The following is a 16,604-nucleotide window of genomic DNA, read 5'->3' as shown; positions in this document are numbered from 1 at the left end:
CCCCGAAGAGCCCCACTTCCCCAATCCAATGGCCTGCTGGGCTGCTGCTCAATGCGCGCGCCGCAACTCTCACTCTCAATGGAACTACGGCTCCAACAAAAGAACCCATTCACACACAAAGAACCAATGGCCCAGTACAGGTGACTACTCTCTGCGACCTGCTACAGCATACGATAGCCACGATACATGCCATAATTAGACACCATCTCTATGTCACCCCGGCCACCAGCCAAATGGAAGGCCCCGCGACAGCAGGCTCGAGCTTGACAGGCTTGCCTGCAGCCGTGGTCCGATGGGAACAGCTCATCACCCGTGCCAGACTCCAACGTCTCGATCCCGACCAGTTCGGCGTCTTCTCCAAGATTCTCCTCGTCAAGCACCCCCTACCGCCCGGCCTCATCGCCGAGCTCCTCCTCCGGCCCACCGCCGACAACAATGTCGCCCTCGACCCGCGAGCGCCTCTCTACCTCACGCACCTTATCAAGCAGAGGCGCGTTGACACCGCTTCCGTCCTCAAAGCCCTCTACAACTACTCAACCATACACACCAAGATACACCCACAACCAGAAGACCAACCGTCCAAAGAACGAGATGCAAGCGCGCCGCGGCGAAAGAAGCTGCAACGATGGACATCGTCATACTCCTCCGAGGCCATTCTCTTTTGGCGCCTGGCGCAGACAGTCAACCAAGGAATTGGGATCAAGAGCGGCAGGGATGTCGTCGAGACATCCAGGATGCTGGTGAGGTGGATGGCCTTGTTCACCGAGGCTGCGACCATCTTTTCACAGGATGCTTTTGGGAGCATGCACAATTTGAATGCCAGTAAGCTGGAGATGGAGAGGTCGCGCGAATCATTCATCATGTTTTTAAATGCCTTCAGCGCGCACCCAACGGTACCAAAGACGTTTCAGATTCCGGCAGCCAAAGGTACGCCAGTTCCCCCCTTTTGGTGGCGCCGAATGTCCCCATGCTAACTACTGATGCAATAGGCATCAGGAAACAGCTTTCGCAAAGTTTGGAGGCTTTTCTGCCCTCGATCATGCAGGTCAATCCCTCGATTGCCAGCCAACTCGACATGTTCCGAGCACAGAGTCTCGCGACGCACGATTCGACCGAAAAGAAGGACCCGGCCGTTTCAGACATGAACAGCTACATGGATAACGTGATGGGCTTGGAAAGCTTTCAGGTCCCCGAAGTTCCCATCGCCAACACCCGAGCTGGGTTATATGTCTATCTGAGCGCTGCAGTACGTGTTGGTCCGGTATCTGATGGTTTGTGCGCTAACAAGTGACAGCTCGTTGGGCGCCCCATGATTGATGATGCGGCGCTCTTCACATATCTACACAACAGATATAGGGGTGATGTTCAGCAAGCAGCCGTCCAGTTGATCTTGGCATCATTTGACGTCTTGGCGAACGCCGTCTTTCGCAACGAGGGGGCCAAAGCCGGGCATTTGCTCAAGTCTTTTGTGGTCAACAAGGTGCCACTGGTTTTGGTTTCTCTTGCGCAATCCTTGCCATTATACACGTTCAATCCCGAGATTTGCATCACCGAGGCGTTGGGTCAGGTGGATACAAACATCTTCCCGACCTTTTCGGGCATGTTTGACATGTCCTCCAACACCGGGTCGTCGTTTCAGGACTCGGTACGACAAGACTTTTGCTTTGCCTGCCAGCTTCACGGGTTGTTGTCCCAGACGGCTATAGAGAACCTTTTGGGAGACATTACCTACCAGACGCTGCCGGACGAAGGGCGTTATGTCAAGGATATTCTGGTCCAGTCGTGCCTGCAGGACTCGGACAGGACGCAAAAGCTGATTGGGGAGTTGGATAACATGAATGGGAACGTGGGGGCGGCTGCGCAGGCGGTGGTGGAGGTGATTGGCAGTCTCTGTAGAAACACGGAGACGATGGCTTTGAAGCAGCTGTGCGGCCAGTTGGCGAGCAAGCCGCTGTCGTTGGATATCCTGCTGCTCTTCAGTCCGGCGCAAAAGATTTTGCACCCGCTGCGGGAGCTGATTGATCATTGGGGGGGGTATGATGAGGAGCAGGGGGAGTACCAGCCGGTGTACGAGGAGTTTGGGTCGGTGTTGCTGCTGCTGATGGCGTTTGTGTATCGGTACAACCTCTCGCCGGCGGACTTGGGGGTGAGGTCGCCGGATTCGTTTGTTGGGAAGCTGATTGGGGGAGGGCATGCTGTGAGGCTGCTTTCGGATCTCAGTCCGCAGGAGCATTCGCACCTCAATGGGTGGATACAGGGGCTGTTTGCGGAGGGGGGGTTGGGGGATGATTTGATGGCTTCGTGTCCTCCGCAGGATTTCTACTTGCTCATGCCGGTGCTTTTCGGGCAGATTTCGGCGGCCTTGAGCGCGGGGTTCTTGAATGAGGAGACGCTCAAGAGTGGGCTTGAATGTGAGTTTCATTTTCGTTCCGGAATATGGATGATGCTGACTGCGGCAGATTTGGTCGAGGTCTTTTTGTTGCCCTCGCTGGTTCCAGCAATTTTATATCTGTCCAACCAGCTCTGGGCGGAGGGCCCAGAAGGGCAGAGGTCCATCATCAAGATTCTCCAGCTGCTCATCCGGCCGAATTCCATCTCCAACGAGGCGTCGGCGATGTTTCAGTCAGTCCTCAACATTGTCGCCAAACCATTGGAGCACGCCCTACGATCATATCAACGCTCGGACCCCAAATCTCAAGAGGTTGAGCCGCTGCTGAGAGCCATCAAGGAGAACCTCACGGTCTCGAGGCGAACGGGCGGGGCTGACCATGCCGAGCTTGAGTCGTGGACGACGACGCATGGTAACCACACGCCTGGGAGTCACCCGAATGCGACTCCATTACCGGGCGGTCTAGCAGCAACAAATCGACCACCACAGGCGCAGCACCCGGATGGGGGGATCTCGGCTGCGGTGAGGCACACTGTTCAGAGCCTGGCGAATTGGGCCCACCAAGCGCCGCTGGGGGGGAATACCACGCCGACGGCCTACACCCACCGCCAGACGCTTGCTGCGCTCAAGCTGCTCGGGGCAAGGCAGCTTTTGACTGTGCTGCTGGATGAGCTGAAGACGTTGACGGAGTCAGGGCAGGGGAGCGTGGCGTATGATGTGGTTTGTTCGCTTGTCTGCGCGCCGGATGTGACGAACGATACCTCGTTGGCTTCGTCTGACACGCCTAACGATGCGACAGCGGGCGGGGCGGGTGCCTTTGCGGCTGCTCCACCGCCGCCGGTTCAGAGGAGGTTGACGCTGAGGGAGGTGCTCAAGCATGAGGCGGATGACTGGAAAAGGATTCAGAAGCAGGACCCGGTCATGGCGGAGACGGTGGTGAGGTTGTATAGGCAGGTTGAGGGGCAGATGGAGATGCCGCAAACTGCGGTGGCGGGGCTGTTGGGGCAGCAGGATATGGTTTCGGGGTTGGGGGTTGTGGGGGGGATGTGATGGGGGATGCTATGGCTGCTGCTGCTGCTGCCGCTGCGGTTCAAGGAGTTGGGGATGGGGTTAGTGTTGTTGAGGGGATGAGTATCGATACGAGTGGGTTAGGGGGTGGATAATAATCATGACGGGGGTTGATTTGGGGAGCGCGGGGGAGTGCGATTGGGGGGGAGGAGGGGGGGATTTGGATGGGGATAATATCTTTGGGGGTTGCCAACATTGGTGGGGGCGGATTTTGATGGGGGGTTTGGGGGTTGGGGGGATATGGATTTGACTTGAGGGTTATGTCAGAGGATGGAAGGGGAGTTTAATAAGGAATTACCTCAGACAAGGGAACTATTTGGGGCCGATGTGTTGCTCTCACAAATGTTGCTTTGCTGGCTGGCACGGAGTCTGGATTTGAGGCGAGGTCAGCGAATGTGTACTTTTGTCTTTTTTTTTTTTTTGGATTATGGATGGTGGTATGGGAAATGGGTTGAGGGATGTCTTGGGGTTGTTGCATGTGTGTGTGTGTGTGTGTGTGTGTGTGTGTGTGTGTTTGTGTGTGACGGTTATGGGGACTGTTGGATTTGATGAGCCTCATCATGGTGGTGCCAATATTTTACACATATCCCCAACCCACTGAAGACACCCATCTAACGGGATGAAGACGAGAGTTGTCTGCCTTGCCTGATGATACAAATGCAATGCATGTCTCAAAAGCCATCAGTTCGAGATCAACAATGCTATTCGTACGAGAAACAAAAACACTGCCCGCTCCCGCACCTGCTCATGAGAGAGAGCATTGGCCGGCCACACACCCACACCTACCCCTGCATTTTGAGCCGGGTGGTGGGTGGGTAGGTTGCACGACAGACGGCCTGAATAAACTAATGTCACCTCATTCTAGCACTCCGCACTGGAAGCCCGATTCATCAGGTTTTGCTGAGCTTTTGCTGATGTGGGGAGTGATATGGGAGTGCCGGTCGGCGAGATGTTCCTCCACCGAAGCTTTGTTTCTTACTTTCTTAAGGGTGGGGGGGGAATGATCGTCGGGACGGATTTTTTGGGGGGGACTTTTGCTGGAGAGCAAAGAGAGAAACCCCGGTAAAGGTAAGACCCCCCGCTTGGGGTACAACTGGGACAACACAGCAGAGATGCACGCTAGGAGGGCTCAGCCTCGTTTGGGTGGGAGATGATGTGCAAGTAGGAAACGCCACCGAAGGGAACAAGTTTGGTTTAGATGGTGGGAAAACGGTGCCGCATTTCCCTTCTCACTCGTGGGGAGGAAAGTCGGGAGAGAATGCTGCAAGAAAAGAGAGAGAGGAAGCCACTTGATGATGTGGTTGGGTGGGTTTGTGGGCGAGCGGGGGCGAGGTGGCCAATGGGAGAAGGGGGGTTAGATGCAATATTGCTTTCAGCTGAAGGATGCGGTGGTAGGATGGACATGGGTTATGGGACTGGGATATGGGGGGGGATTGGGCTGAGCCTTGCTGTTCGGAGTGTGGTGGTGTGGTTAAAAAGGTTCCGGGTGGCCGGTTTTGATCGTTGATGGGAGATTTGTTTTTTGTTTCAACTGGATTGGGGGTAGTTTGACTGGTGTTGATTTTTGCCAGTTTTGTTTACAGAACACGAGAGGTATATCGCTGTGGACGGCAGGTGGTATTGGCTGTTCTATGAGCTTACAACCTAGCTGGGTGCTCACGCGGAACAAAGATGAAAAGAAGAATTGTTGAAGGTGCCCTCGCGCTGGGTTGGGCTGGGCTGGCAGATGCCAAAGCTCTCAAATGGGGAAGTGATAATGAACCGCGGTGGGAACCGGCGAAGGAGACTGGGTGTGATCATAAGGATTACATGATGGGGATCTCGCCTACTGTGACCTCGCCGCCAGAAGGGACAAAGACGGATGAGGTTATCTTGAGGTTACAGGGGAAGAGACAGATCAGTGTCACCGGCACCAGAAGCTCGAGCGAGGAGGAGCTCAAGGGACCGACTTGCGGATACGTCAGCGGTTTGGCTTGTAAACACGCCCCTTTTCTCCTGTCATCAATGAAACAGTCCAGCTAACAACACCAGCAATCCCCCTCTACTGCGACATCACCCAATCCTGCCACTACAACGCCCTCCTCACCCACATCGGCTGCTGCGACACCACAACCAGCAACTGCCCGGTGCCCACCCGCTGCCTCGACTCGACAGACCGCTCCCTCTTCACAACCCGAAACGGCTTCACGCTCTGGTGCGGCCAGACGGAATACCCCCACTGCCTCACGCACATCTATGCTGATCTGGCGAACGGTCCGAATTCGTATACCCTCATGGGATGCGGTGTGGCAGCCGGATCAGATGTGGTCTACGCCACGGTCCTCCCTCGAACCGGCCCTTCCTCTTCCACCACCACTGAAACAACAACTACTACCACCACCACCACCTCAACCAACACCCCCACCAACACCCCCCCTCCAGAAAACCCCCCTTCGACCCCCATCGGCCCAATAGTCGGCGGGGTAGTAGGCGGAATCGCAGCCCTGGCCATCGTCGGTCTAGCAATCTGGTTTTTAATCAGAAGAAACCGCCGAAAACGACCCGCGCCTGACCCCCAACCCCCGGTGGCACAGGTTAATCATACTAGTCCGCCCCCTCCATCAAGTCACCTGTCCTATTCCCAACCTCCACCATCATCCCACCTCTCCTTCAGCAACTCCCAGCACCCGAGTAACCAGATCTCCGAGTATTATCCCGGCAGTGGGGGGCAGGGATTCAGCCCGATGGATCCGAGGGGGAGTGTCGTCAAGCCGAGCTTTATGAGCACGACCACCGCGGGGGGGGAGAGCAGTCCGGGTTTCGAGGGGCATGGGACGCCTAGTCCGCCGCCGCCGGGGGGTAATGCTTTTCAGAATCAACAGCCGGGGCAGTTTGGGCAGGGGCAGTTTGGACAGGGGCAGTTTGGGCAGGGACAGTTTGGGCAGGGACAGCAACAGTTTGGGGGACAACAGGATCAGGGGCAGTTTGGTGGGCAGGGGTATAATAACTTGAACCCGGTGACGCCTCCGCAGCAGCAGTTTGGGCAGCAGCAACAGCAGTTTGGGGGGCCGCCGGTTTATAACCCTTATGGACAGCAGGGGGCGCAGCAGGGGGGGTACGTGCCTGGTCGGGGGGCAGAACTGCCTACTGAGAGGGGGGATGGGGAGGTTAGGGAGTTGCAGTGAGGGATAAACGGGAGTTGAGTGGGGAGGGATAGGATGCAATAATTCGGAACGGATACATTGTCTTGGAGTGTTTACAGAATGACGGTATTTAATCACCTGAGTGCGAGCTCTTGATTTAAAGGGGGGATGATTATAAAGAGTTTCGCTTTTGTGTCATCATACTGTAGTTGAAATATCCCTGATAAGAGCTGTTGGCCGCTGTAGAGAGGCAGGTCTGGTCATGAGAACCCTTAGCATGGCGAGAATGTGACAGCAAAGAAGACTAAGAGCCTCTGCGACCTCGATCATGGGCTGGACTGACGGGCTGTGAACGACCATCACGCGTCAACACTCCCTAGGCTGGCCAGCCTAGAGGGAACCACGGTATACATACATACCACCCTCCACACCCAACCGCCTTCCAACAACTCCAGTACCCTGTCCATATTGGCCCTCACCTTCTTTCATGCTTAAATTCTCATAACCCACCACATCCCCAAACAGGGTTGTTGTGCGGGGCGTCGCTCCAGTCTGTTGGATAGATGTCCTGTGTGGTGAATAAGCCAAACGGAGCAATTATGTATTCGCTTTGACAGATCATGGGTATCTTATCGTGTCTTCTCTCCCCCATTGCCTCTTCCTCCCTCTCTCCCCCATCTAGCATCCTGAAAGACCCGTTCCCACTGTTTACCCAAACTCCAGACCGTCTAGGTCTACCATGTCTCTGAACGGCACCACCCGAACCTCCATCTGCCCCAAAGGACCAGCCCAGGGCATCTCAGCCGCCACAAGGTATATCCCAGCCGCCTCGAGGCAGCATCTTTCTACCACAGCCCTACTCGATCCTTCTCTCCTCGTCCCTCCCCTCCCCCAACAGCCCCTCCCCCTCCCCATCCTTCCCGTCCGCCCCCTTGTACAACACATAATGCTGCGTGATAAAAACGGCATCATACATCATACTCACATTCCCCAGCGCAAACTTGACCGGGTTCCCCGTAATCCCGCTCCAATCCCCCTGCAACCAGCTATCAATCCCCTGCTGCCCAATACTCAACACACCCCCCGTAAAATCCAACAAGATCTGCACAATACTCCATCCCTTTGTGCTCTTATTCCGATAATTCACCAGCACCTGCGGCGTGTATTTTATGAGTGTCACAATGAGCTTCACATAGCTGATTGCGTAGATCGCGTCAAGCCACACCCAGCCATGGCCGCCTCCAGAGGGGTCGTTCCTCTCCGGGGAGGACAGCACGATAAAGATGACAAAGATGACGCCGACGATGCAGCCGAGGATAATTCCAAGGATGAAGCGGGAGGGTTTGTTGCCTTTGGAGGGGGTGAAGGACCAGAGGCGGGGGGAGAGGTACTGGGAGGTGGTGATGATGCTGAGCAGCAGGCCGTGGAGGGCGAAGGTAATGTCGTTGAACTGGACGGTGGGGGTCAGGCCGTGGTAGCGGGAGGCGTACTGGGCGCGGATGAGGGGGCTGTAGTAGAAGGCGTAGTTGGAGATTGCATAAGACAGGAAGCCCAGGCAGTTGATCAGGGGGAAGTCGACCGTGGTACCAGAGGTGGATTTTCGGCTGAAGTTGAGCATGGACTGCGGGTAGAACGAGAGGGACCAGCAGATGAAGTAGATCCAGCCAAAAACGGACGAGAGGAACTCGAGGAGAGACATGGTGACGGGAGGACACTGGCACCCGATGCCGATGCAACCGCGATGTTCAATGAAAATGAAAGAGAACCTCGATGGACAGGCACAAAGAGTGGGTCATTGCGTCAGACAGCGTGCCGTGTGTTGTGCTGCACGTGCACAACTTTAAGGGTTAGGGTAGTTGTGTTTCCTGTGTTGACATTCAGCCAACCTCGCCGTGTACCTCCACTGACCTTCTTCTTGACGATCGTTTTGATCCTTCCAGCTTTTTCCCCAGATGCTTCCTCCATTCAGCCACCTCTCCTTCGTCGAGGCCAATCGACATCAGCCGCCCCTTCTTCCACACAGCAGGCAATCCCTCCTGGCCCTTGGGGAATCGGTTCTAATACTGCCCCATGATGGACGTTTTTAATTGCTTGTTTACCATGTCCTCGTTGAGCTCCAAGCTTGGAGAGTATGTCTTTGGTCCAGCAACCGCTCCAGGAGAGAACAACAAGATGTACCCGATATTATCGCCCAGCAGCCAGTTTGCGTCGTCTGTTTTGGTGTCGAGCTGATACGGAGCCGGCAGGTCAAACATACCAAAGCACAACGGCACCATCCTCTCCAGTTTATCATTCCAGTTGTGGAAACCATCAGTCCTCTGGTGCATACCCATCTCGCGGTTCGCCTGCCGTTTCCACCAGTAGCTGTACCCCCTCACCATAAAAGTGTAGCCATGCGGTTGAAGCGTAAGCCAGCCCAGCCTGCTTTTTCCTGGCTGTCCCGGCAGGCCGTCCCCGAAACACCACAAGTTCTTGTGATTGTTCTGCTCTCGCCGCAGCTGGTCCCTGACAAACTGACCCAACTGTGCCCTGAGAACCCGATGCTTCCCGCTCAGTCCTCTTTGATGGCTGCCGACATTGGGGCAGTTCACATCCAAATCCGGCTTGTTGCCTGGCTCCAGCCCCAGGAGACACGCCGGTGTGCAAAATGTGGGAGGGGCAGCATTCGTCGTCCCATCACTCGAGTCCGCCGGCACCACGGGTGTCCATTGCGGCAGTCGTAGTCCTTCCAGGTGCACAATCTCCCTTTCCATATCCTCCCTGGTCCAGAACATCTCCTTCCAGGATTGTTTGATCCCTCTTTTGACTTCGTCCAACCGCCGGTTCTCCTCGTGGACGTTGTCCCGGCCCTCGAGATACACCTCATCAGGCAGCTCGTCCCGGGCCGCAGCTCTTGGAGCCGATCAAACTTTTCGCCGATTTGGAGAGAGGTTGGAAGAATTAAAAAGATGGTAGATTCCAAAAAAGCTGAATACGTGTACTTGAAGTAAAATTTAATCCTGCCTTTCCACAATGACCTATTGACGTCCGCACTTTGCCGTGGCTCGGTGAAGGTTTTGGAGTGTTGGCGCCATCAAAGTCAACCGTTGCCATGTCCGATGAGGCCCTCAACGCTGTTTCCCCCCCCTTCTCCTTCACCTTACCACTCGAACACCAGACTTTTCGCGAGACAGATTCCAAGCAGCGTATCTCGTTTTCATCAAACACCCAGTGCCGTATATATCTCCCCCTTCCATATCGTAAACGTTCACCTCCATTCCGTCCAAATTACGTGAATCAAGTTACCCATCAACATGCCCTCACCAGTAAAGTCCTCCTATTCTCAACCCAGTCCCCGACCTTTAATTGCATCCCATTCCACCCACCTTTTATACCCCCTCCCACCACCCCTCCCCTACCTGGCCAAACCCATCCAGACCACCAACCTTTCCCCCCTCTCAAAGCCATCCCCCTTTGACAAGTCAACTCCATCCCCTTAACCTCCTCCTCTCCTCCTCATCCCTCCCTTCATATACCTCCCCCTCCCGAACCCCAACCCCCTCCCCCATGATCCCCTCCAGCCACCCCCGGTAGCCCTCAAAGCCACCCAACATCCCCCTAACCCTCACCCTCCCCACCCCCCTCACCCCTTCGAACCCTTTTAGGGTTCTAACACCCACCCCACCCCAAAAAGAACTCTGCCACACATCCAACGTCAACTCCCCCACTCCCGTGAACACCTCCCTCACCAGATCCTCAGACCACGGAGCTGGACTGTCCAGTTTTATCCGAAGCCTCCATTTCCTTATCAGGGGGATGTAGGCAGGTGATATAGAGGGGGGGTTTGTCGGGGCGGAGATGAAGGGGGATAAAGGGATTGTGATGATGTTCTGGGATTGGGACGGGGGGGTGAATGGTCGGTCTTGTTGGGGTGTTGCTGTTGCTGTTGTTGTTGTTGTTGTTGTTGTGGTTGTTGTGGTTGTTGTGGTTGTTGTGGTTGTTGTGGTTGTTGTGGTTGGTGGTGGTGGTGGTAGTGGTGGGAGGGGGATCGCAAGGGGGGTTTTATATGCCTTGGAGGAAGGATACAAAGTAGGGGAGCTGGTGAGGAGGGTGGGGTGGGCGGAGAAGGTGTTTGACTTGTACAAGAGGGGGTGACTCTCGATGTAGATTTGTCGGGAGACGTATAAAATCGCTGTCCAGATTTTTGGTTTTTCGGCAAAGGTTGACAGAGGGGGGGTTGTTGATCGATAAGGGGGTGATTCCTCGCCTGAGTGTGGGGGCAGTGGTAGGTGGAGGAGATGGGTGTAGATTTCTAGTCTGAGCTCCAGTGGTAGTGACAGGAGAGAAATTTTTGGTTTTGGTGGTGGTGGTGGGGTGGTGGTGATGCTTAGGAGGAGTGGCATTGTTGCTGTTGTAACGGCGGCGGCGGTGGTGGTGGTGGTGGTGGTTGCCATTTTGATTTGAGATAAATGCTGTTGATAACAAGGTTAAGTTGGGATGGATGTAAAATGTATGGTGACGTTGATATACGATCAGTGATACACCTCTCTCGCACTTGTTCGGAAAAATCAACCAACGAGAACAACACCACTCTCAGAAATCGATCAAAGAAGAGCAACAAAAAGATTGCGGCCCGGCCCAGATGTACATCACCCCCTTCTCCCCCTCCCCTTATACCAACAAAGACACAGCTATACTAACACCATTTAGGGATTCATACCAGCAGCGGTGAGGATGAGGCTCACCCTGGACAACCTCACTGGCCGGCCGGGGCTTGCTCACCCCCAGCGCCACGCCTCCTTTCGCCCCCATGGCGGGAATGGCAACATTTCATTTGTAGAAACCACGACCAAAGTGGTGTGTGGCGGCTTCGTGAACCCTCCAAGTGTGCATCATCAGACCAACGCCCAATCCAGAACAAACCATTGATCTGATCTCATCATCCAAATTCATTCACTCACCAACAGAGTGACCCCCGGTGTGCCGTTCCCGCAGATGATAGTCAACCCACCAACCTCCCAATCGACGACAACTCACCAATGCCGGGGCCGCCCAAGCTTCCGGGGGTTACGGATGGCGGTGACCGGGGACGCAGCTCTGGGCTCTGACCCCCACCCCCATCTACTTCCAGAAGGATGAGGTGTGTTAAATAAACATCTGGATCGGCCTCCAAAACACCCCAATAATCACAACTGTCGTATTTTCGATCCATAACAACAAAGTACCACAATAATCAACATTGCTGATATCGGAGTGCCGTCTCTTCAACCCTCCGAGCCCCACCCACACGGCACATGTTTTGTCTTGTCTGACCCCCGGTCAGTCCCCGACACCCCGGAAGCGACCCCGGAAGCGTCCCGGCCCAGAATGTCTCAACCCTCTCTCAACCTCAACCAGACCGCCACGACAGCAGCAGCATGTGATATTTCTCCTGGGGTACATAACCGATCTGTTTTCGCATTTCATCCTGCATAACACCACCAGCCACCTACTCTACTACCCATCAACCAACTAGCTACCTGTACAACATCTCAAAAAACCATCATCAATTTTATCTTCCCTCTCTCTAATCTACCACACCCACCCCCCAACCCCCATCTAATCTCTCTAGTCTAGTCTGTCTGTCTCGTTGTTGTATCGATATCTACAATACACCTACTGTATAAATCCCAACTCCCAGAACCAAAAAAGTCTAGCCAGCCCTTCATCCATCCATCCACCCATCCATCTAACCTTCAGTGTCTTTCCCCTTTTTTTTTTTCTCTCTCAAACGTAGCACACAGCAACAAGCAAAAAAAGCCAGGATATTTTTCATTCATCTCATACAAAAACACATCGCGCGACAAAATATCAACAAGAGAAAATGAAAAAAAAAATACAAAAGAAAAAGGAACAATTTTTGCTGCCACCCAGACAAGATTAAATAACCACCTAAACGCCTGCCTGCCGCCTAGTCTGCCGCTGACGAAGAAGAAGAAGAAGAAGAAGAAATAAAATGCACATGGAAATGCAAAATGCAAATCGGGCTTTTTCGTGAAAAAAATTACCCGGCCCTCCTCTTTCATCAGGCTCAATTGTCAAAGAACGAAGGTGGTGGTGGTGGCAGGGTCTTTGTTGACCCCGCATGGGTCGTCGGCGGTAGATAATCCCTCTTCAAAACTCTCAATGATAGAGAAACGAAGAAGGAGGACATCAAAGAAATCCATCCCAAGACCATGACTTGACATCATGATGCGCTCCGACACAAGTCAGCAGTGGGTCCCCCGTTGGCGGCGGAATGGGTTAGGTGAGGTGGACAGGACCTCCGAACCACATTGCCGGACTCTCCACCCCCCACAACACCTTTCCCCATTGCCGAAAGGGCCGTCCGTCCACCCGCCCGCGTCCTTCGCGCTTATAAACAACGAACCGGCCGAAACTTAATACCACCCTGACCCCCCAAACCCAGCCATTAAACCTCTCTCTCCCTTTCCCCCCCCATTTTCCTTTCCCTCTTTACGAGCTCTTCACCGGGTTCTGCATCCACCCAGGCAGCGTCTGCCACCCCTTCGCATTCACTCCCAACGGCGCACGTCCAAAGTTCTCATCCAGATCCAACAGAATCTTGAGCGCGTTTCTCGACCGGTAGAATGGGCTGTCAGGGTGCTTCTCCTTGAGCGTCTGCACAACGTCCGCAACACCAGTCGCCACCTCGGCCTTGCCCTTGCCAGGGAAGGGGAAGGCCGTCTGGAGCAACTCGTACGCGGCAAGGGTGAAACCGAACTGTGGCGACGAACGCATGATTCTGGCAGGACCGCCCTTGAAGAAGGCACGGAAGCCCTCCTCCTTCCAGATGGTCTTGGCGGCGTGGCGGAGGCCGGTATACTGGGTGTCACCCTTGCGGGCCTCGACCTGGAGACGGGTCTTGATGACGTCGCATGGGGTGGTGAGATAGGCGGCGGGCATACCGGCGATGGCACCGGCAGTGAGGAGCTGAAGAATACCGAGCTTCTTGGTCTGGGACTCGCCAAAGAGGTCCTTCTTCAGGTGGGAGTAGGTTGGGAAGTAGATGGCCGAGAATGGCACATCGCGGAGCAGGCAGGCGGAAGCGCCCTTGTACAGACCGACGAGACCAAGGTTGCGGATGATCCACATGGCCGACCGTCTAGGAGCACCCTCGAGCGACTTGGCGACCTCACCTTGAACCTGAAGACGAATCTTGACAATCTCGAGAGGGTTGGTGAAAACGACTTGGCAACCACCGGCAGCACCACCGGCGATGACCTCGTGGCCCCACCAGATCTGCTTATCCTTAGTGGTGAACCATCCACGAACGAGATCGTTGACGGTCAGCTTGATGGCCTTTTCTGGGGCAACACCAACAAGCTGTGGGAGGACACCAGAGTACAGCCCGCGGAAACCCTCGTTGCGGATGACCTTTTTGAAGCAGTCGATCGAGTTGTTGTACAGCCGCTGGCCGGGATTGGCACCTCTCTGGTTCTGCATGCGAGTCTTGACGAGATCGATGGGGTACACCATGAAGGCACCAAAAGCACCGGCGATACTGCCGAGAGCGAAGCCGTAGGCGGACTCGAGACCCTGGGCGAGGAACTTTTGGCCGGCCGACCTGGTGGTCTCGGTGACGGCACGGACGGCATCCTCATCTCCCTGTCTACTCCTCCATGATGGGTCGAGCACCTTCTTGAAGTCCTTCAGGCCAAGACGGCCAGATGGCTCATCAAGGCTGGCGAAGTGGAAGAGGATATCGGCCTCCATCGGGGTGAAGAGCGAGAAGCGGGTGATCTTGACGGCCTGGTTGAGGAACTCGGTCCTGGTGATCTTGCCGTCGGTGCTCTTGGCGCAAGCACGGCGGATGATGAGTTCGACGAGGTCCATCTCGTGGATCATGTTCTGGAAAGCTCGTACGTTGGCGTAGGAAATCTTGGAACCCTGAGAAATGTTGCACAGAGTGCTCAGGTTCTCGAGGAGGTAGTCCGAGAGCTTATGCCTCGCGGTTTCCTTGATGATGCGCTCAAACTCCTCGGGCTCGATGTAGCCATCGCCGTCCTTGTCCAGATGCTGGAAAGCCTGGCGGACACGCTCACCCTGCAGACCGCGCAGCATTTGCGAGAACTGCTGGTAGTCCATGCTGTGTTTCGCCTTGCTACCGATATAAAGCTTCGCCCAGTCACACTCCCAGTCGAATGGGATGCTATCTGGCCCCTTGTTCAGCTCGTACAGCCTGCGAAAGTCCTCGTACTTGACCTTCCCGAGGCGCTCAATGTCGAAGAGGCGGAAGGCGATCTCATATTCGGCATCGGGCTTGGTGAGAAGGTTCTCAAAGTAACCCCAGTCGGCGAGCGTCACCTTGCCCTTGTTCGATCGGTCGGCAACATGGAACAGGATCGAGTACTGTTCCCGCTTGATCTTGTGCTATTTTATATATGAAGATCACACGTCAGAAAAGGTGCTGGACTGGACAATGCGCCGGCCAGTGCAGAAAGGACTCACGTAATCCTCCGACGGAGGGGCAACAGCGTTGATGAACTCGTCAGGGCCGAGGTAGGGCTCGGCGCCATCTTCCTTGATGGCATGCTTAATGAAGCGCGCCTTGGTCTGGGCCGAGAGCTCTTGAGGTTCTGTTGACCCAACCAGCGTCTCCTTGACGACCTCCTTCACGACGGTGACCTTGGACATGTTTGTTGTGTGTCTAGTCTAGATGCTTGATATTTGCGAAACGAACGACGTTGAACTGGTTCAGTCAGCACCAACAGCACTCAAGCCGTTAACGCCGTTGTCGCAATCAGCCTATAAAGTGTGGGGTCGCGAAGTGGCCGAAGTTGAGTCAATTTGCGCGCTGGCAAAAGACGTGGGTTGCGTACCGCAAAGAGATTGCGAGCGAGGGAGAAAAACAGAAACCGAGGTCGTCGTTTAAAAAACAAAAAAAAATGACAGACGAAGGTTTGTGTCACGCGAGGAAGAGTTGTGGTGGCTTGGGACTCGCGGGTAGGTAAAGGGTTTCTGACTCAAGCCTCGCAATGCGCAACAAAAAAGTTGTCTGTCAACAACGAAAGGTGTCTGATGACCGTTCCTGCCAAAGAAGGGGAGGGGAGGGGGCTGGACAACTGGGACAGGACAACAACGGAAAGAGGAGGGATGTGGGATGGAGTCTGCCGAACCGGAGACGACGGGGTCAAGGGTCTTTGCGGAAAAAAAAAAAAAAGAAAAAAGAAGTGGATCACGTCCAAATCTGGGGCAGAACAAGAACGAGAACGAGGTATGAAAAAAAAAAAAAAAAAAAAAAACACCACCACAAAATTCTGAGCCTTGCCTAGTACCCAGGAAAAAAAGTGAAGTCGCAGTTCCTCTTTTTTTTCCACTCATAACTTCCCCAGGCTTCCCCACCATCTGACCAATCCCAACCAGCAATTCACCAGGTCAAACAGTGGGGGGTGTGGGAAAACAGGTTCTTGGCAGCGGGATCCAGTTACACAATAGCCGAGAGTGATTTGGCTCGGCAGCGCGGGAGCCGCCCTCCGATCCACGCCGGTCTGGACTTGTAACCCCAAGCCGAAAAACACCCGGACACTCCGAGGTTCACTTGCCTCCATGAGGGGGTGATGCTCCAGACCCTATACCCTCATTTCACTCTCTGAACTCGTAATAGCCTCAGGTGACCAACTACTCCCGTCAATTTCCCAGAAGATCTCGGACACCAAAAAAGGAAGGCCACGGGGATCCCCCCAAGATCGCCAGTAACCAGGGGGGGCCACAAAAAAGCTTAAATTCTTCAAGATCTGCACCAGCGTTTCAATTGACAGTTACTGACAGGCAACCCCCCCTTTCCATCCTGTCAGACATCAATGCCATCTCTTCTCACAACTCACTGATATAGAGAAGCTGTTTGTTTTTAGAAGACATGTGATGTTTTGACACCACCCATAGTCTTGAAGATTTGTGTTTCCACTAGCTAGTATCATGAGATCATCACCTGATCCCTTGCGTTTTCCTGCAAGATGAATGTCTCAGCATCACATAAAGCCACATGGCATCCCTTTGAAGACTTG

At 54.4% G+C, this 16,604-nt stretch overlaps 5 protein-coding genes across 5 annotated transcripts; 2 read left to right on the top strand and 3 right to left on the bottom strand.

Annotated features, from left to right (window-relative positions):
* Positions 1–62: 62 nt before the first annotated feature.
* On the top strand, positions 63–3,439 carry NUT1 (mediator complex subunit; the record flags this gene model as incomplete). Its single annotated transcript, XM_062887221.1, has 3 exons — positions 63–927; positions 990–1,246; positions 1,295–3,439. Exons 1-3 carry the CDS (start codon positions 234–236, stop codon positions 3,437–3,439), a joined length of 3,096 nt encoding a protein of 1,031 aa, XP_062747017.1. The 5' UTR covers positions 63–233.
* A 1,045-nt stretch (positions 3,440–4,484) lies between these two features.
* On the top strand, positions 4,485–6,621 carry QC762_203310 (uncharacterized protein; the record flags this gene model as incomplete). Its single annotated transcript, XM_062887220.1, is given in 3 exon segments — positions 4,485–5,432; positions 5,489–6,336; positions 6,352–6,621. 3 exon segments carry the CDS (start codon positions 5,129–5,131, stop codon positions 6,619–6,621), a joined length of 1,422 nt encoding a protein of 473 aa, XP_062747016.1. The 5' UTR covers positions 4,485–5,128.
* Positions 6,622–7,435: 814 nt separating this feature from the next.
* On the bottom strand, positions 7,436–8,278 carry QC762_203300 (uncharacterized protein; the record flags this gene model as incomplete). Its single annotated transcript, XM_062887219.1, has 1 exon — positions 7,436–8,278. The coding sequence occupies one exon, from the start codon at positions 8,276–8,278 to the stop codon at positions 7,436–7,438; it is 843 nt and encodes a 280-aa protein (XP_062747015.1).
* Positions 8,279–10,040: 1,762 nt separating this feature from the next.
* On the bottom strand, positions 10,041–10,961 carry QC762_203295 (uncharacterized protein; the record flags this gene model as incomplete). Its single annotated transcript, XM_062887218.1, has 2 exons — positions 10,041–10,495; positions 10,568–10,961. 2 exons carry the CDS (start codon positions 10,959–10,961, stop codon positions 10,041–10,043), a joined length of 849 nt encoding a protein of 282 aa, XP_062747014.1.
* Positions 10,962–13,053: 2,092 nt separating this feature from the next.
* AGC1 (mitochondrial aspartate-glutamate transporter agc1) lies at positions 13,054–15,897 on the bottom strand (the record flags this gene model as incomplete). Its single annotated transcript, XM_062887217.1, has 2 exons — positions 15,049–15,897; positions 13,054–14,970 (listed from the first exon to the last, which is right to left on the bottom strand). The coding sequence occupies exons 1-2, from the start codon at positions 15,232–15,234 to the stop codon at positions 13,054–13,056; spliced, it is 2,103 nt and encodes a 700-aa protein (XP_062747013.1). The 5' UTR covers positions 15,235–15,897.
* Positions 15,898–16,604: the final 707 nt, after the last annotated feature.

The sequence above is a fragment of the Podospora pseudocomata genome (assembly GCF_035222375.1).
Source record: "Podospora pseudocomata strain CBS 415.72m chromosome 2 map unlocalized CBS415.72m_2, whole genome shotgun sequence".
Lineage (NCBI taxonomy): Eukaryota > Fungi > Ascomycota > Sordariomycetes > Sordariales > Podosporaceae > Podospora > Podospora pseudocomata.
The sequence above is the reverse complement of the archived record's forward strand: the minus strand, read 5'-3'. Positions and strand labels throughout refer to the sequence as shown.